The following is a 19,923-nucleotide window of genomic DNA, read 5'->3' on the forward strand; positions in this document are numbered from 1 at the left end:
TGCTCTCTGTCTCTGTGCCTCGCCGCCCGCCCTCTCTCCCTCCCCCCTCCCTCCCCCCACCACGCCCCCTGGGTGGAGGCGGCTTCCCCACACCTAACTACCTTCTGGGAGAGGCGCCCCCAAGGGGGTGAAAGTGGGAGGCGCCGAGGCGATAAGAGCTGGGAGTCGGCAGTCGGAACAGGCTACGGAGGGCAGTCCCCAGGGTTGTGCCCTACACTGGATAGGGGCCCCCTCCACCCTGCAGATGCCCGCAGCAGTCCCCATCCAGCGGCCAGGTGCGCACCCTCTAGCGGCTACCTCGAGCAACTACTTTACGAGAGGCCCTGAGGGTCAGAAAACCGCTTTGCGGAAGGAGGGAATGAGAAGCCTGAGTCCTGGTACCTTATCCTCCTCCACTTCTCCCTGTCCAGGATCCTTCTTAGTTTAGGAAGAAGGGATGCCAAATGGGTAAACAGAGAAACCTCCCAGGTTCTGGCACATTAACAAAGAGGAAGAATAACTGTTGCTCCCAGGCTCCAGGGTCCGTGAGTGAAGTGAGGGTTGTCCTAATCATAGCTTACACTCCAGCATCTGAGCTGAGGCAGGAGTTTCCAACTCTGAGGCTTTGTGTTGGGCAGACACCAGATCCTGAGCTGGCTCTGGGTCCTCAGGGTGGTGCAGAGCCACCAATAGCTGGTAAGTGGCTGTGCCAAGGGTGGCCCCCACCAGAGGGGCCACCACAGGCACCCACCACCAGCCATTACCAGCACTGCAAAAGAAGGACAATGGGAAGGTATCAGGAGTGACTCCCTTCACCTCCCCCTCTCCAAGGACGGGGTAGTAACAAGAGAGTGCCCCAAAGTTGTTCCCAGGGTGGTAGACACCAGGAAGAGGATTGCCTTGGCACCAAAGCATAGTATTTAGAAGAGGGAACCCCAGGAGAGCTTGGTCCAGCCTCTTGCCTTAGGGAATTATCTGAATATATTAATTTTGCTGATGAAGTCACTAATGTGCATGGAAGTAATATGGCATGCCTAAGAACACAACCTCTAAATCTTACTGTTTCAGTGAAAAGTTGGGAAGGAAGCAAGGGAGAAAGGGGGAGCATGTGACTTGGAGAAAGAACACTGTCCTAAGAGGCCAAGAGAGCTATTTAAAGGCTGAGTGCTGTGAACCCAGGGACAGAGCCCTTAGCAGAGGAAGGTGAATGGAGGCCAGCACCAGGGGAGGCTGTCTCCTACCTGAAGACTTCAGGACCCCAGCCAGCCACGTAGGTGAAGAGACGTGGGCCCAAGTCCCGGGCAGGGTTGAGTGGAAACCCACAGTTGGCACCCATGGATAACCCGATGGCCAGGATCAGCATCCCCACCACCACAGGCTCCAGACCCGCAGGGACTCCCTTGTTCCGTCTGTCCAGGATGGCTAAGAGCCCCACCATCAGCATACCGGTGCCCAGAACCTTGGAGTCAACAGAGGCAGAGGGTTCCCTGTCAGCTGCCAGGTGCTCTGTCTGCCCTCTCTCATCCAAATATTCCATGTCATCTGGCTTTGTGCAACACAGGCAGTTGGGGATGGTGGGGGACGCCAAGATAGACCCAACCCACACTCCACCCAGAGACTGAACAATAGGCTGGGGTCCCGAGGAACGGGGCAAAAGGTGTGTCCCCAGGTCTCCCCCTCACACCTACCTGATCCAGGAAGCCATTGTTCAGGGACAGATAGGGGGCAGGATACGTGGCAAAAATGGAGGCTGTTTCCTTGGGGCCAGTCACTGTCAGGTTGCCACCTGTATAGTTCTGTAGGGCATCTGTGGAGGAGGGGAACACCCAGGATTTCCCTCTTTGCTCATTCATCCAAAACCATTCTGAGGCACCTCTGGCCACCCACAGGTGCTCCCAAGGCACAGCTCCCTCTGTTCCCTCTGTCACCATAGTAGAGAACATAGGTGGCTCCTGAAGCACAGAAAGCAGACAGCAACTGCACCAAGATGTAAATGGGGAGCTTGACCCAGGGGAGGCGTCCAACGATGCACATGGCCAGGGAGAAGGCTGGATTGAGATGGGCCCCTTCAAGGATCAAGGAAAGAAAAACAGCATCTATCAAGTGTCACTGCCAGGCATTGTCACCAGACAACACTGCTGCTCCTTCCTACAGCTCTTAAGGCAGATAGTATAATTCCCATCACACAGCTTAGCAAATTGAGGTTCCATGATGTTAAGCAACTTAGCAAAGTCACACTGTGGGCCGGGCACAGTGGCTCACACCTGTAATCCCAGCACTTTGGGAGGCTGAGGCGGTGGATCACTTGAGGTCAGGAATTCCAGACCAGCCTGGCCACATGGTGAAACCCCATTTCCTCTAAAAACACAAATATTAGCCAGGCGTGGTGGCAGGCACCTGCAAAATCAGCTATTCGGGATGCTGAGGCAGGAGAATCGTGTGAACCCAAAGGGCCAAGGTTGCAGTCAACAGAGACCACATCACTGCTCTCCAGCCTGGGCAACAGAGTGAAACTCCATCTCAAAAGAAGAAGAAGAAGAAGAAGAAGAAGAAAGGAGAAGGAGAAGGAGAAGGAGAAGGAGAAGACACTGTGAATCCAAGGTTGGAACCTAGGTCTGTCTGCTTTTTCCACAGCAACACACTATGTCTCAAGGCTCCAGCCAGGCACACTGATGCAGTGTGTATCTGGGGAACAAACGAGAGGTCCTGAGCAGAGATGAGCACCCAGAGGAATTCAGCTGGGGGACACAAGAGGATAGCACTTGCCCTTCGTGCCCTGCCATCGATTTCTGTCTAGGTGAGCCAAGCATTAGTGTGAGGAAACAGGATGGAGAGATACAGAAAGGGGACGGGCTGGTGGGGCTAAAGCCTATCTCAGTCTGGGGCACTAGTCAAGGAGATAATGTCCACAAGTCACAGAAGGATTTGCGTTTCCACCATCACCAGACAGACATGCTTGCATGCACGTCCCACCTGCTCTGATGACCAGACCCTACCCTCCTCACCTGAGACGTTACCACCCACGTAGATGGCTATCACAACGGCCAGAGAGCCAGCCAGAAACATGGTGAAGAAGTTGCCTTTGGTTTCTCCACTGGTGACAGCCTGGGCCACAGCTCCTTGGGTGAGGAGCTGGTGAAAAGAGGAGAGATGAGGAACAGGGAGCCCAGGAGACCAACAGGGAGAAAGGTTGGGAAGGCCAGGGGAGAAGCCAAGAAGATGAATGGGCACAGAAGATAAGCAAGGGAGGGAGAAAAGCAGAACGAGGGAAGGGAAAAGAAATGGGGAAAGTGGAGGAAGAAGAAAGGGAAAGAATGTGGGAAAAAAGGAAGAAAAGTGACAAGAATAAAAAAGATGAAGAAGGAGAGGAAAGGAGATTAGGAGAGACAAGAGGATAAAAACGAAAACGGATAGGGAGTTGGGAGGAAGGGGGACACCAAGAGAAAGAGATAAGGACACCAGAAGGAGTCAGGAACTTTTGCCCACCCCCTTCTTTCCTTTCCCCAGTGACCCTACTTACCATGAGCACAAACACACCCAGAAACTCTGCCAGGCACTGCCGGGCCAGGAGGCTGCGGATCCGGAGGTGGCCCCTGATTCCAGCTGGGGCCTGAGTGAAGACCATGGTGGAAAACCCTATCGCCATTCACTGCTCCCTCTGTCTGCACAGGCACACTGCCACTGCACAGCTACTGCCTGCCCCCAGCAAAGATAAGGAACAGACTTTAAAACCATTAGCTCAATTCCTGAACAGCAGCTAATGTCTGTGCACGTGTGTAGGCTAGGAAACAGAGAGATAACAGGAGAATGTCTGGGAGCAGGCTATGAGCACAGAGCCTGGGGTTTGCCCAACATCTGTCTCTTCTATCATTCATTCCCATTCATCACAGGACTAGCCTCCCCGCTCCTGACAAATCGAAGGAAGTACCCTGCTTCCTATACATTAGATCTCTTGGTCCTGAAGTCAGTTCTGCAAAGTAGTACTATTGCTTCCATTCTACAGATGAAGCCAGTGGGCCTTAGAACTCTCCAAGATCACACAATTTTTTTTTTTTTTTTGAGACAGAGTCTCTCTGTCGCCAGACTGGAGTGCAGTGACACCATCTCAGTTCACTGCAACCTCTGCCTCCCGGGTTCAAGCGATTCTCCTGCCTCAGCCTCCCAAGTCAATAGGACCACAGGTCCACCACACCTGGCTAATTTTGATATTTTTTAGTAAAGACATGGTTTCTTGGGAGGCCGAGGCAAGCAGATCATGAGATCAGGAGATCAAGACTATCCTGGCCAACATGGTGAAACTCCATCTCTACTAAAATACAAAAAAATTAGCTAGGCGTGGTGATGCGTGCCTGTAGTCCCAGCTACTCGGGAGGCTGAGGCAGGGGAATTGCTTGAACCAGGGAGGCAGAGATTGCAGTGAGCCGAGATTGCGCCACTGTACTCCAGCCTGGGCGACAGAGAGAGACTCTGTCTCAAAAAAAAAAAAAAAGAAAGAAAGAAAGACGGGGTTTCACCATGCTGGCTGGGCTGGTCTCAAACTCCTGGCCTCTAGTGATCCACCTTCCTTGGCCTCCCAAAGTGCTGGGATTACAAGCAAGAGCCACTGTGCCCGGCCCAAGATCACACAACTATTTCATGGCTGAGTGAATTCAAATCCACATCTTCTGACTCTCCATCTGGTAACCCACAAAGCCTCTCATTTAAAACCTGAAGCCTTTCCCCAAACCATTTGGATGCTTGAAGAATTCAACAGGCATCTGGAGAGACTGGGCTAAAGACCATAGACTGTGGGAATGAAACCACACATTGAGTGCTTGTACTTCCCTTATGCGGAGTCTCACATAGGTTAGAGAATGCTCCATCTTTGCGTCCCCTGACATGGCTCGACATGAGGCCTTCACACTCCTACTTCTTCATATCTCAAGCCTCCAATTGAATGCATTCAAAGAATCTACTTCTAGACACTGGAGAAACAGTGGTGAACAAAACATAGTCTCTGCCCTCCTAGAGCTTATGTTCTAGTAGGTGGAAACAAACAATATGCAATTTTTAAAAATACAATATACAGTTTATGAGGTTCTTCAGGGCTACCATTATGATTTATGTAACCCTGTGGGCTCTACCACTCTCCTAGGAACATCTGTGTGAAATAATATTTCTTTACTGGGTTTAATGAATACTATAGTGCTCCACCCAGATTCCCCCTTGGGAGTCAATGTGCCCATGCACTAGCTGCAGGTAATATCAGCTGCTGATACCACATAGCTACCTCCCTCATTGGGCAATGCCCTTCAAGTCAGAAAGGTGCCTCACTGAAGGTTACATGCCCTCATGGAGCCCGTGTCCGACACCGATTGATGCAGGGATATAAAAGTCTAGCCTCTTTGCCTCGCTTTGCAACAACTCTAAAGGGCTGTTCCAGCTCCAGTGCCCCCACAGGATCCGTTGAGGCATCTGTTATATCATCCATGTGTGTCAGTTTCTCCTGATGCCTAATCTTGTTACAGGAAAGGGGTCTGAATTCAGATCCCAAGAGAGGGTTCTTGGATCTCACACTAGGAAGAATTCATGCTGGGTGCAGTGGCTCACGCCTGTAATCCCAGCACTTTGGGAGGCCGAGGTGGGTGGATCATGAGGTCAGGAGATCATGAGGTCAGGTCAGCCTGGCTAGCACAGTGAAACCCGGTCTCCACTAAAAATACAAAAAAATTAGCCAGGCGTGGTGGCAGGCGCTTGTAGTCCCAGCTACGCAGGAGGCTGAGGCAGGAGAATGGCATGAACCCGGGAGGCAGAGGTTGCAGTGAGCTGAGATCCAGCCACTACACTCCAGCCTGGGTGACAGAGCGATACTCTGTCTCAAAATAATAATAATAATAATAATAATAATAATTCAGGGCGAGTTCATAAAGCAAAGTGAAAGCAAGTTTATTAGGAAAGTAAAGGAATAGAAAAATGTCTACTCTATAGACAGAGCAGCCCCGAGGGCCACTGGTTGCCCATTTTTATGGTTGTTTCTTGATGATATGCTAAACGAGAGGTGGATTATTCACTCCTCTCCTTTTTAGACCATATAGGGTAACTTCCTGTCATTGCCATGGCATTTATAAACTGTCATGGCATGAGCCACCATGCCCGGCCATGACCTATATCTTATTGCAACCTCCCTATCTCATCCTGTGACTTAGAATGCCTTAACCATCTGTGAATGCAGCCCAGTAAGTCTCACTCTCATTTTACTCAGCTCCTATTCAAAATAGACTTGCTCTTGTTCACATGCCTCTGACATTTCCCCCCTTCGTTTTATAAGAGAACCACTAATCCTAAGGATTGCAGAGGGATGAACATCCATCTTCTGTTAAGTTCTTCAGGTTGAATAGGGGCGATGATATTTTTGCCTAACTCTCAGCATCTCTCATATTCATGGTAGGAGGAGCTCAGTTGGAAAGTATTGGTATGGGCCAGGTAGGGTGGCTGATGCCTGTAATCCCAGCACTTTGGGAGGCCGAGGCAGGCGGATCAACTGAGGTCAGGAGTTCGAGACCAGACTGGCCAACATGGTGAAACCCTGTCTCTACTAAAAAATGCAAAAAAAATTAGCCAGGTATGGTGGCAGGTGCCTGTAACCCCAGCTACTTGGGAAGCTGAGGCAGGAGAATCACTTGAACCTGGGAGGCAGAGGTTGCAGCGAGCCGAGACTGTGCCATGCTCTCCAGCCTGGGCAACAAGAATGAAACTCCATCTCAAAAGAAAGGAAAGGGAGGGGAGGGGAGGGGAAAGGAGGGGAGGGAAAAGGAGGGGAGGGGAGGGGAGGGGAAAGCAGGGGAAGGGAAGGGAGGGGAAGGGAGGGGAAGGGATGGGAAGGGAAGGGAAGGGAAGGGAGCATTGGTATGGTGAGGGCCACTCATGAGTTCTGACAGAAGGTGATACTCTGGAAGATTTGTAAGTGTTCAATTCAAGAAAACATTCAGTAAGCTTGTCCTGCATTCCTATACAAAGATTACAACAGCTATATATTCCACAACAGTAAAGCAAAATAAGTAAAATTATCCCAAGTAAACTAAACTAGAAGGCTTTCCACGAACTGAGGAACTGTTGGAACCATGCTGATATGGGGTTGCTAGATGATTCCAGTACATGCCCAGAATTAGAATATTGATGCAGATTTTTACATTACCCATCCCTCTTGTTTCTTCTGAGCAGCAGTCAGAGGCCACTGGTTGGTTCACAGGATTAAGCATGGTTAGCCTAAATCGCAGAAGCAAACTTAAAGACAGCTGCTGAGACTGGAATTTAATAACAAGCGTATCATAGTTCTTGAAACGTAATTTTTCTCTCTCCAGTTCCCCATTTTTATGAAAGACCATTTTTATGGTAAGACTGATGTGCTTTATTATACTTGGCCTGATGATTGTGTAAAGTGCAGCAAGAATAAATAATTTGCACATAGGCTTTTAAAATTGGCTTTGATGGAACTCTGTTCCATGGAAAGAATCTTAGATAAGACTTTTTTAGAGCTGAGCCCTGTCATGGGTTTGTACCCTCACATACCTATGAGTTGGGTAAATTCCTCCTCTCCTTCTGAGGTCCTAAGATAACTTGGGGCTCCTGGACCTTTTAGAAGGTGACATTCTTTACTTACCACAGGTCAGAAACCCTGTACAGGGACTGTGTAGGCAAGGTTATGAGCCCAGTTCACTAAGTGGCTTTTATAGGCTTTACAAGTCAAGTTTGATTCCTTAATGGAAAGCACACCATTCCAGTCAAAGTCTTGGTAAAATAACCAATTTCTCCAATTGTGTCCTCTTGCAAAAGAAAACAGATTATTATTACCCTTATGCAAATAACTGCATTGCCATAAATTAAGAATACACACAAATAATTTCCAGATTCTGGAGAAATCAGGTAAAGAGATAAATATTCTCCAAATGTTGTTCACAGGAGTATACTTTACTGGATTGTTAAAAGCTGTAAATATCTGAAAAGAAAAGTTGCCTTGACTCTGAAAAATAAAACAAAGGATCAGCAATGTTTTAAGCAAAGGCAAAAAGATTGCTTTAGTCTTCTTTAGTTTATGCAGTTAACTTTTGTTTGATATCTATGAACATTTCAGCTCTCCATGAGAGTTCTGAAAGTTGTTTCCTCTACTCTGATGTCACAGTCTCCAAAGTTTCAGAAACCTGCATTTAAGTGCACCTGTTAAAGTCCTATGGCTGATTATAAACCACCATCTAAAGAAGATCAAAACAAGACAACAATTGTCTGTGGATGATAAAAGTCTTAGGGCTGGGTGCAGTGGTTCATATCTGTAATCCCAGCACTTCTGGAGGCTGAGGCGGGTGGATCACTTGAGGTCAGGAGTTCGAGACCAGCCTGGCCAACATGGTGAAACCCCATCTCTACCAAATACCCAAAAAATAGCCAGGCATAGGGCAGGTACCCATAATCCCACTACTCAGGAGGCTGAGGCAGGGGACATGCTTGAACCTGGGAGGCAGAGGTTGCAGTGAGCTGAGATCATGCCACTGCACTCCAGCCTGGGTGACAGAGCAAGATTCCATCTCAAAAAAAAGTCTTAGGACAGCCACTAGTAAAGCCACATTGACTAGGAAATTTTGGTTACTTCTGTGGCATACAAAATTTTATGTAACAGTTATTAATAACATATGCTAAGTCATATTAGAATTATAGGATTTTTTTCATAATTTTGGAACATGTACCAATAACACATTTAATCTAATGATCCAAAGTAGATAAACTGAACAATTTTTTTGTTGTCGTTTTTTGTTTTTGGGGTTTTTTTTTTAGACCAAGTCTCCCTCTGTTGCCCAGGTTGGAGTGCAATGGCACGATCTCAGCTCATTGCAACCTCCGCCTCCTAGGTTCAAGAGATTCTACTGCCTCAGCCTCCTGAGTAGCTGGGATTACAGGCACACACCATCAAGCCCAGCTAATTTTTTGGTATTTTTAGTAAAGACAGGGTTTCACCATATTGGTCAGGCTGGTCTTGAACTCCTGACCTTGTGATCCACCTGCCTCAGCTGTCCAAAGTGCTGGGATTACAGGCGTGAGCCACCGCACTTGGCCTAAATTGAACAATTTTTTTTTTTTTTTTGAGACAGAGTCTCGTTCTGTTGCCCAGGTTGAAGTGCAGTGGTGCCATCTCAGCTCACTGCAAACCCTGCTTCCTGGGTTCACACCATTCTCCTGCCTCAGCCTCCTGAGTAGCTGGGACTACAGGCACCCACCACTATGCTGAGCTAATTTTTGTGTGTGTGTTTTTAGTAGAGACAGGGTTTCACCATGTTAGCCAGGATGGTCTCGATCTCCTGACCTTATGATCCGCCCGTCTCGGCCTCCCAAAGTGCTGGGATTACAGGTGTGAGCCACTGCACCTGGCCTGAACAATTTTTAATAGTCAAAGAAGCAGTTTATGACCTTAAAGAAGTTAGCAAACTTAATATCTGACCTGCATAATTTAGACCAAATGTTTACATTTTTTATTTGTTTTCTGTTTTTTTGTTTCTTTTTAGTCAAAGTCTTGCTCTGTCACCCAGATTGGAGTGCAGTCGCTTGATCTTGGCTCACTACAACCTCCACCTCCCAGGTTCAAGCGATTCTCCTCCCTCAGCCTCCGACTACAGGCTTGCACCACTACACCTAATTTTTGTATTTTTCGGAGAGATGGGGTTTCACCATGTTGGCCAGGTTGGTCTCGAACTCCTGACCTCAAGTGATCTGCCCGCCTCAGCCTCCCAAAGAGCGGGGGTTCACGCATGAGCCACCATACTTGGCCAAAATGTTTACATTTTTGAATATTTTTTTATTTTGCCAATAATCTTTCAAACTGTCTTTATTTCTCAAAGATTACTTAAGTCACATGAACTAAATAAAGGGCACTCCACTTTTTACTTTTCTGATAAAATGTTTGATTTAAGCACTTCTTATTGTTAAACCAATTAATTAAAGCTTTTTCATATATAAACTTTACACACATAATACATATAAATACACAGACAGACAGAAGATAAGGATCATCCCCTAAGCTGGGAATTGGACCTTAAACCAGGGCTGCCATTGTGAAAAGAGAAAGCATGGCCACATGGTTACAAGGTCAAGCTGCTAAGGACATACAAGACAAGAAGGAGGCCGGGCATGGTGGCTCACACCTGGAATCCCAGCACTTTGGGATGCCGAGGTGGGCAGATCACCTGAGGTCAGGAGTTCGAGACCAACCTGACCAACATGGAGAAACCCCACCTCTACTAAAAATACAAAATTAGCTGGACGTGGTGGTGCATGCCTGTAATCCCAGCCACCTGGGAGGCTGAGGCAGGAGAATCACTTGAACCCGGGAGGCAGAGGTTGCAGTGAGCTGAGATGGTGCCATTGCACTCTAGCCTGGGCAACAAGAGCGAAACTCTGTCTCAAAAAAAAAAAAAAAATAGAGAATGAAATGTGAAAGCATTTGTAGTTCATGCAAGAAAGAATTCAGAGTGAAGTCCATACAGTAAAGTGGAAGCAAGCTTATTAGGAAAGTAAAGGAATAAAAGAATGCCTACTCCATAGACAGAGCAGCTTCAAGGGCCGCTGGTTGCCTATTTTTTTTTTTTTTTTTTTTTTTTTTTGAGACGGAGTCTGGCTCTGTTGCCCAGGCTGGAGTGCAGTGGCCGGATCTCAGCTCACTGCAAGCTCCGCCTCCCAGGTTGACGCCATTCTCCTGCCTCAGCCTCCAGAGTAGCTGGGACTACAGGCGCCCGCCACCTCGCCCGGCTAGTTTTTTGTATTTTTTTTTTTAGTAGAGACGGGGTTTCACCATGTTAGCCAGGATGGTCTCGATCTCCTGACCTCGTGATCCGCCCGTCTCGGCCTCCCAAAGTGCTGGGATTACAGGCTTGACCCACCGCGCCCGGCTGGTTGCCTATTTTTATGATTGTATCTCGATTACATGTTAAACAAGGGGTGGATTATTCATGCCTCCCCTTTGAGACCATATAGGGTAACGTCCTGTTGTTGCCATGGCATTTGTAAACTGTCATGGCACTGGTGGGAGTGTAGCAGTGAGGAAGACCAGAGGTCAGTGTAGTCATCTTGGTCTTGGTGAGTTTTAGCTGGCTTCTTTACTGCAACCTGTTTTACCAGCAAAGTCTTTATGACCTGTATCTTGTGACAACCTCCTACTTAATCTTATGACTTTCTTTTTTTTTTTTTTTTTGAAGTGGAGTCTCACTCTGTCACCCAGGCAGGAGTACAGTGGTGCAATCTTGACTCACTGCAACCTCCATCTCCTGGGTCCAAGCAATTCTCCTGTCTGAGACTACTGAGTAGCTGGGACTGTAGGCACACGTCACCATGCCTGGCTAGTTTTTGTATTTTTAGTAGAGATGGGGTTTCGCCATGTTGGCCAGGTTGGTCTCGAACTCCTGACCTCAGGTGATCCATCTGCCTCAGCCTCCAAAAGTGCTGGCATTACAGGGGTGAGCCACCACACCCAGCTGTCCTTCCTACAGCTCTTCAGGCAGATAGCATTATTCCCATCACACAGCTTAGGAAATTGGGGTTCTAGGATGTCAAGCAACTTATCAAAGTCACACTGAGAATCCATGGTTAGAACTTAGGTCTGGGCCGAGTGCATTGGCTCATGCCTGTAACCCCAGCACTTTGGGAGGCTGAGGTGGGTGGATCACCTGAGGTCAGGAGTTCAAGACCAGCCTGGCCAACATGGTGAAACACCACCTCCACTAAAAATACAAAAATCAGCTGGGTGTGGTGGCACACATCTGTAATTCAGCTACTCAGGAGTCTGAGGCAGGAGAATCGGCTTGAACCCGGGAGGCAGAGGTGGCAGTGAGCTGAGATCGTGCCACCGCACTCCGGCCTGAGAAACAGAGCAGGACTCCATCAAAAAAATAAATAAATAAAACAAACCTAAGTCTGTCTGCTTTTTCCACAGCAACGCACTATGTCTCAAGGTTCCAGCCAGGCACACTGATGTCTGGGGAAAAGCAGGAGAGGTTCTGAGCAGAGATGAGCCCCCAGAGGACTTCGGGTGGGGGACACAAGAGGATAGCACCTGCCCTTCGTGCCCTGCCATCGATTTCTGTCTAGGTGAGCCAAGCATTAGTGTGAGGAAACGGGATAGAGAGATACAGAAAGGGGACGGGCTGGTGGGGCCAAAGGCTTATCTCAGTCCGGGGCACTGGTCAAGCTCAAGGAGATAATGTCCATGAGTCACAGAAGGATTTGCGTTTCCACTATCACCAGACAGACATGCTCGCATGCACTTCCCACCTGCTCTGATGATCCTCACCTGAGACGTTACCACCCACGTAGATGGCTATCACAACGGCCAGAGAGCCAGCCAGAAACGTGGTGAAGAAGTTGCCTTTGGTTTCTCCACTGGTGACAGCCTGGGCCACAGCTCCTTGGGTGAGGAGCTGGTGAAAAGAGGAGAGATGAGGAACAGGGAGCCCAGGAGACCAACAGGGAGAAAGGTTGGGAAGGCCAGGGGAGAAGCCAAGAAGATGAATGGGCACGGAAGACAAGCAAGGGAAAGAGAAAAGCAGAAGGAGGGAAGGCAAAAGAAATGGGGAAAGTGGAGGAAGAAGAAAGGGAAAGAATGTGGGAAAAAAAAGGAAGAAAAGTGACAAGAATAAAAAGTATGAAGAAGGAGAGGAAAGGAGATTAGGAGAGACAAGAGGATAAAAACGAAAACGGATAAGGAGTTGGGAGGAAGGGGGACACCAAGAGAAAGAGATAAGGACACCAGAAGGAGTCAGGAACTTTTGCCCACCCCCTTCTTTCCTTTCCCCAGTGACCCTACTTACCATGAGCACAAACACACCCAGAAACTCTGCCAGGCACTGCCGGGCCAGGAGGCTGCGGATCTGGAGGTGGCCCCTGATTCCAGCCGGGGCCTGAGTGAAGACCATGGTGGAAACACCCTATCGCTGTTCACTGCTCCCTCTGTCTGCACAGGCACACTGCCACTGCACAGCTACTGCCTGCCCCTAGCAAAGACAAGGAACAGACTTTAAAATCATTAGCTCGGGGCCGGGCGCGGTGGCTCAAGCCTGTAATCCCAGCACTCTGGGAGGCCGAGATGGGTGGATCACGAGGTCAGGAGATCAAGACCATCCTGGCTAACATGGTGAAACCCCGTCTCTACTAAAAATACAAAAAACTAGCCGGGTGACCTGGCGGGCGCCTGTAGTCCCAGCTACTCGGGAGGCTGAGGCAGGAGAATGGCGTGAACCCGGGAGGCGGAGTTTACAGTGAGCTGAGATCCGGCCACTGCACTCCAGCCTGGGCGACAGAGCGACACTCCGTCTCAAAAAAAAAAAAAAAAAAAAAAAAAATCATTAGCTCGGTTGCGCGCATTGGTTCATACCTGTAATCCCAGCACTTTGGGAGGTCGAGGTGGGCGGATCACCTGAGATCAGGAGTTTGAGACCAGCCTGACTAACATGCTGAAACCCCATCTCTACTAAAAATACAAAAGTTAGTTGGGCGTGGTGGTGGGCACCTGTAATCCCAGCTACTCAGGAGGCTGAGGCAGGAGAATCGCTTGAATCCGGGAGGCACAGGTTGCAGTGAGCTGAAATGACGCCACTGCACTTTAGCCTGGGCAACAAGAGCAAAACTCTGTCTCAAATAAATAAATAAATAAAAATAAAAATAAAACAAATAAAAGGATGAAATGTGAAAGCATTTGGAGTTCACGCAAGAAAGAATTCAGGGCGAGTCCATACAGTAAAGTGAAAGCAAGCTTATTAGGAAAGTAAAGGAATAAAAGAATGGCTACTCCATAGACAGAGCAGCCCCGAGGGCCGCTGGTTGCCTCTCTTTTTGGTCGTATCTCGATTACATGTTAAACAAGGGGTGGATTATTCACGCCTCCCGCTTTAGTTATATAGGGTAACTTCCTGTAGTTGCTTTGGCATTTGTAAGCTGTCATGGCACTGGTGGGAGTGTAGCAGTGAGGAAGAGCAGAGGTCAGTGTAGTCATCTTGGTCTTGGTGAGTTTTAGCTGGCTTCTTTACTGCAACCTGTTTACTAGCAAGGTCTTTATGTGACAACCTCCTACTTAATCCTATGACTTTCTTTTTTTTCTTTTTTTGAGGTGGAGTCTCACTCTGTCACCCAGGCAGGAGTACAGTGGTGCAATCTTGACTCACTGCAACCTCCATCTCCTGGGTCCAAGCAATTCTCCTGTCTGAGACTACTGAGTAGCTGGGACTGTAGGCACACGTCACCATGCCTGGCTAGTTTTTGTATTTTTAGTAGAGACGGGGTTTCGCCATGTTGGCCAGGCTGGTCTCGAACTTCTGACCTCAGGTGATCCATCTGCCTCAGCCTCCAAAAATGCTGGCGTTACAGGGGTGAGCCACCACACCCAGCTGTCCTTCCTACAGCTCTTCAGGCAGATAATATTGTTCCCATCACACAGCTTAGGAAATTGGAGTTCTAGGACGTTAAGGGACTTATCAAAGTCACACTGTGAATCCAAGGTTAGAACTTAGGTCTGGGCCGAGTGCGTTGGCTCATGTCTGTAACCCCAGCACTTTGGGAGGCCGAGGTGGGTGGATCACCTGAGGTCAGGAGTTCAAGACCAGCCTGGCCAACATGGTGAAACCCCATCTCCACTAAAAATATAAAAATAAACTGGGTGTGGTGGCACGTGTCTGTAATTCCAGCTACTCAGGAGGCTGAGGCAGGAGAATCGGCTTGAACCCGGGAGGCAGAGGTTGCAGTGAGCCGAGATCGTGCCACCGCACTCCAGCCTGGGAAACAGAGCAGGACTCTGTCAAAAAAATAAAAATAAAACAAACCTAAGTCTGTCTGCTTTTTCCACAGCAACACACTATGTCTGAAGGCTCCAACCAGGCACATCGATGTCTGGGGGAAAAGCAGGAGAGGTCCTGAGCAGAGATGAGCCCCCAGAGGACTTCGGGTGGGGGACACAAGAGGATAGCACCTGCCCTTCGTGCCCTGCCATCGATTTCTGTCTAGGTGAGCCAAGCATTAGTGTGAGGAAACGGGATAGAGAGATACAGAAAGGGGACGGGCTGGTGGGGCCAAAGGCTTATCTCAGTCCGGGGCACTGGTCAAGCTCAAGGAGATAATGTCCATGAGTCACAGAAGGATTTGCGTTTCCACTATCACCAGACAGACATGCTCGCATGCACGTCCCACCTGCTCTGATGATCCTCACCTGAGACGTTACCACCCACGTAGATGGCTATCACAACGGCCAGAGAGCCAGCCAGAAACATGGTGAAGAAGTTGCCTTTGGTTTCTCCACTGGTGACAGCCTGGGCCACAGCTCCTTGGGTGAGGAGCTGGTGAAAAGAGGAGAGATGAGGAACAGGGAGCCCAGGAGACCAACAGGGAGAAAGGTTGGGAAGGCCAGGGGAGAAGCCAAGAAGATGAATGGGCACGGAAGACAAGCAAGGGAAAGAGAAAAGCAGAAGGAGGGAAGGCAAAAGAAATGGGGAAAGTGGAGGAAGAAGAAAGGGAAAGAATGTGGGAAAAAAAAGGAAGAAAAGTGACAAGAATAAAAAGGATGAAGAAGGAGAGGAAAGGAGATTAGGAGAGACAAGAGGATAAAAACGAAAACGGATAGGGAGTTGGGAGGAAGGGGGACACCAAGAGAAAGAGATAAGGACACCAGAAGGAGTCAGGAACTTTTGCCAACCCCCTTCTTTCCTTTCCCCAGTGACCCTACTTACCATGAGCACAAACACACCCGGAAACTCTGCCAGGCACTGCGGGGCCAGGAGGCTGCGGATCTGGAGGTGGCCCCTGATTCCAGCCGGGGCCTGAGTGAAGACCATGGTGGAAACACCCTATCGCTGTTCACTGCTCCCTCTGTCTGCACAGGCACACTGCCACTGCACAGCTACTGCCTGCCCCTAGCAAAGACAAGGAACAGACTTTAAAATCATTAGCTCGGGGCCGGGCGCGGTGGCTCAAGCCTGTAATCCCAGCACTTTGGGAGGCCGAGATGGGCGGATCACGAGGTCAGGAGATCAAGACCATCCTGGCTAACATGGTGAAACCCCGTCTCTACTAAAAATACAAAAAACTAGCCGGGCGACCTGGCGGGCGCCTGTAGTCCCAGCTACTCGGGAGGCTGAGGCAGGAGAATGGCGTGAACCCGGGAGGCGGAGTTTACAGTGAGCTGAGATCCAGCCACTGCACTCCAGCCTGGGCGACAGAGCGACACTCCGTCTCAAAAAAAAAAAAAAAAAAAAAATCATTAGCTCGGTTGCGCGCATTGGTTCACACCTGTAATCCCAGCACTTTGGGAGGTCGAGGTGGGAGGATCACCTGAGGTCAGGAGTTTGAGACCAGCCTGACTAACATGCTGAAACCCCATCTCTACTAAAAATACAAAAGTTAGTTGGGCGTGGTGGTGGGCACCTGTAATCCCAGCTACTCAGGAGGCTGAGGCAGGAGAATCGCTTGAATCCGGGAGGCACAGGTTGCAGTGAGCTGAAATGACGCCACTGCACTTTAGCCTGGGCAACAAGAGCAAAACTCTGTCTCAAATAAATAAATAAAAATAAAAATAAAACAAATAAAAGGATGAAATGTGAAAGCATTTGGAGTTCACGCAAGAAAGAATTCAGGGCGAGTCCATACAGTAAAGTGAAAGCAAGCTTATTAGGAAAGTAAAGGAATAAAAGAATGGCTACTCCATAGACAGAGCAGCCCCGAGGGCTGCTGTTTGCCTCTCTTTTTGGTCGTATCTCGATTACATGTTAAACAAGGGGTGGATTATTCACGCCTCCCGCTTTAGTTATATAGGGTTAACTTCCTGTAGTTGCTTTGGCATTTGTAAGCTGTCATGGCACTGGTGGGAGTGTAGCAGTGAGGAAGAGCAGAGGTCAGTGTAGTCATCTTGGTCTTGGTGAGTTTTAGCTGGCTTCTTTACTGCAACCTGTTTACTAGCAAGGTCTTTATGTGACAACCTCCTACTTAATCCTATGACTTTCTTTTTTTTCTTTTTTTGAGGTGGAGTCTCACTCTGTCACCCAGGCAGGAGTACAGTGGTGCAATCTTGACTCACTGCAACCTCCATCTCCTGGGTCCAAGCAATTCTCCTGTCTGAGACTACTGAGTAGCTGGGACTGTAGGCACACGTCACCATGCCTGGCTAGTTTTTGTATTTTTAGTAGAGACGGGGTTTCGCCATGTTGGCCAGGCTGGTCTCGAACTTCTGACCTCAGGTGATCCATCTGCCTCAGCCTCCAAAAATGCTGGCATTACAGGGGTGAGCCACCACACCCAGCTGTCCTTCCTACAGCTCTTCAGGCAGATGATATTGTTCCCATCACACAGCTTAGGAAATTGGGGTTCTAGGACGTTAAGGGACTTATCAAAGTCACACTGTGAATCCAAGGTTAGAACTTAGGTCTGGGCCGAGTGCGTTGGCTCATGCCTGTAACCCCAGCACTTTGGGAGGCCGAGGTGGGTGGATCACCTGAGGTCAGGAGTTCAAGACCAGCCTGGCCAACATGGTGAAACCCCATCTCCACTAAAAATATAAAAATAAACTGGGTGTGGTGGTACGTGTCTGTAATTCCAGCTACTCAGGAGGCTGAGGCAGGAGAATCGGCTTGAACCCGGGAGGCAGAGGTTGCAGTGAGCCGAGATCGTGCCACCGCACTCCAGCCTGGGAAACAGAGCAGGACTCCGTCAAAAAAATAAAAATAAAACAAACCTAAGTCTGTCTGCTTTTTCCACAGCAACACACTATGTCTGAAGGCTCCAACCAGGCACATCGATGTCTGGGGGAAAAGCAGGAGAGGTCCTGAGCAGAGATGAGCCCCCAGAGGACTTCGGGTGGGGGACACAAGAGGATAGCACCTGCCCTTCGTGCCCTGCCATCGATTTCTGTCTAGGTGAGCCAAGCATTAGTGTGAGGAAACGGGATAGAGAGATACAGAAAGGGGACGGGCTGGTGGGGCCAAAGGCTTATCTCAGTCCGGGGCACTGGTCAAGCTCAAGGAGATAATGTCCATGAGTCACAGAAGGATTTGCGTTTCCACTATCACCAGACAGACATGCTCGCATGCACGTCCCACCTGCTCTGATGATCCTCACCTGAGACGTTACCACCCACGTAGATGGCTATCACAACGGCCAGAGAGCCAGCCAGAAACATGGTGAAGAAGTTGCCTTTGGTTTCTCCACTGGTGACAGCCTGGGCCACAGCTCCTTGGGTGAGGAGCTGGTGAAAAGAGGAGAGATGAGGAACAGGGAGCCCAGGAGACCAACAGGGAGAAAGGTTGGGAAGGCCAGGGGAGAAGCCAAGAAGATGAATGGGCACGGAAGACAAGCAAGGGAAAGAGAAAAGCAGAAGGAGGGAAGGCAAAAGAAATGGGGAAAGTGGAGGAAGAAGAAAGGGAAAGAATGTGGGAAAAAAGGAAGAAAAGTGACAAGAATAAAAAGGATGAAGAAGGAGAGGAAAGGAGATTAGGAGAGACGAGAGGATAAAAACGAAAACGGATAGGGAGTTGGGAGGAAGGGGGACACCAAGAAAAAGAGATAAGGACACCAGAAGGAGTCAGGAACTTTTGCCCACCCCCTTCTTTCCTTTCCCCAGTGACCCTACGTACCATGAGCACAAACACACCCAGAAACTCTGCCAGGCACTGCCGGGCCAGGAGGCCGCGGATCTGGAGGTGGCCCCCGATTCCAGCCGGGGCCTGAGTGAAGACCATGGTGGAAACACCCTATCGCTGTTCACTGCTCCCTCTGTCTGCACAGGCACACTGCCACTGCACAGCTACTGCCTGCCCCTAGCAAAGACAAGGAACAGACTTTAAAATCATTAGCTCGGTTGTGCGCATTGGTTCACACCTGTAATCCCAGCACTTTGGGAGGTCGAGGTAGGCAGATCACCTGAGGTCAGGAGTTTGAGACCAGCCTGACTAACATGCTGAAACCCCATCTCTACTAAAAATACAAAAGTTAGTTGGGCATGGTGGTGGGCACCTGTAATCCCAGCTACTCAGGAGGCTGAGGCAGGAGAATCGCTTGAACCCAGGAGGCGGAGATTGCAGTGAGCTGAGATGTTATCAGTGCACTCCAGCCTAGGTGATGGAGTGAGACTCCATCTCAAAACAAACAAGCAAAAACCCATTAGCTCAATTCCTGAACAGCAGCTACTGTCTGTGCACGTGTGTAGGCTAGGAAACAGAGAGATAACAGGAGAATGTCTGGGAGCAGGCTATGAGCACAGAGCCTGGAGTTTGCCCAACCTCTGTCTCTTCTATCATTGATTCCCATTCATCACAGGACTAGCCTCCTCTATCCTGACAGAAGATGGAGAGTCCACTGCCTACTCTATCCAGATAAGTTTATTTGGATGTAGTTTACTCTATCCAGAGTCAAATCGCCTAAACACGAGACTGCTATTTCCAAGGCGGAAAGGGAAAGAAAAGAAATACAAAAAGTAAAAGGAACAAAACAAAACCGCGTGAGGGTGGAAGACAAATCGAAGGAAGTACCCTGCTTCATATACATTAGATCTCTTGGTACCGAAGTCAGGTCTGCAAAGTAGTACTATTGTTTCCATTCTACAGATGAGGCTAGTGGGCCTTAGATCTCCCCAGATCATACAATTTTTTGTTTCTGGTTTTTTTATTTTGTTTTGTTTTTGAGACAGTCTTCCTCTGTCGCCCAGGCAAGAGTGCAGTGGCATCATCTCAGCTCACTACAACCTCCATCTCCCAGGTTCAAACGATTCTCCTGCCTCAGCCTCCCGAGTAGCTGGGACTACTGGTGTGCACCAGCGTGCCCAGCTAAGTTTTATATTTTTTAGTAAAAACGGGGTTTCACCATGCTGGCCAGGCTGGTCTCGAACTCCTGGCCTCTAGTGATCCACCCACCTAGGCCTCCCAAAATGCTGGGATTACAAGCAAGAGCCACTGTGCC

General features: G+C 49.0%; 1 protein-coding gene across 2 annotated transcripts; it reads right to left on the bottom strand.

Moving 5' to 3' along the window:
• Positions 1–84: 84 nt before the first annotated feature.
• Positions 85–12,971, bottom strand: AQP10 (aquaporin 10). 2 transcript variants are annotated; one of them, XM_030936694.1, is made up of 6 exons: positions 12,804–12,971; positions 2,985–3,111; positions 1,908–2,045; positions 1,668–1,786; positions 1,221–1,438; positions 85–748 (listed from the first exon to the last, which is right to left on the bottom strand). In XM_030936694.1, exons 1-6 carry the CDS (start codon positions 12,906–12,908, stop codon positions 550–552), a joined length of 906 nt encoding a protein of 301 aa, XP_030792554.1. In that variant the 5' UTR covers positions 12,909–12,971; the 3' UTR covers positions 85–549. The 2 variants fall into 2 exon arrangements, with proteins under 2 accessions (XP_030792554.1, XP_010362997.2); XM_010364695.2 differs by lacking the exon at positions 12,804–12,971 and adding an exon at positions 3,500–3,604 and having other exon boundaries at positions 550–748.
• Between the last annotated feature and the right edge of the window lie 6,952 nt (positions 12,972–19,923).

The sequence above is a fragment of the Rhinopithecus roxellana genome, chromosome 8, assembly GCF_007565055.1.
Source record: "Rhinopithecus roxellana isolate Shanxi Qingling chromosome 8, ASM756505v1, whole genome shotgun sequence".
Lineage (NCBI taxonomy): Eukaryota > Metazoa > Chordata > Mammalia > Primates > Cercopithecidae > Rhinopithecus > Rhinopithecus roxellana.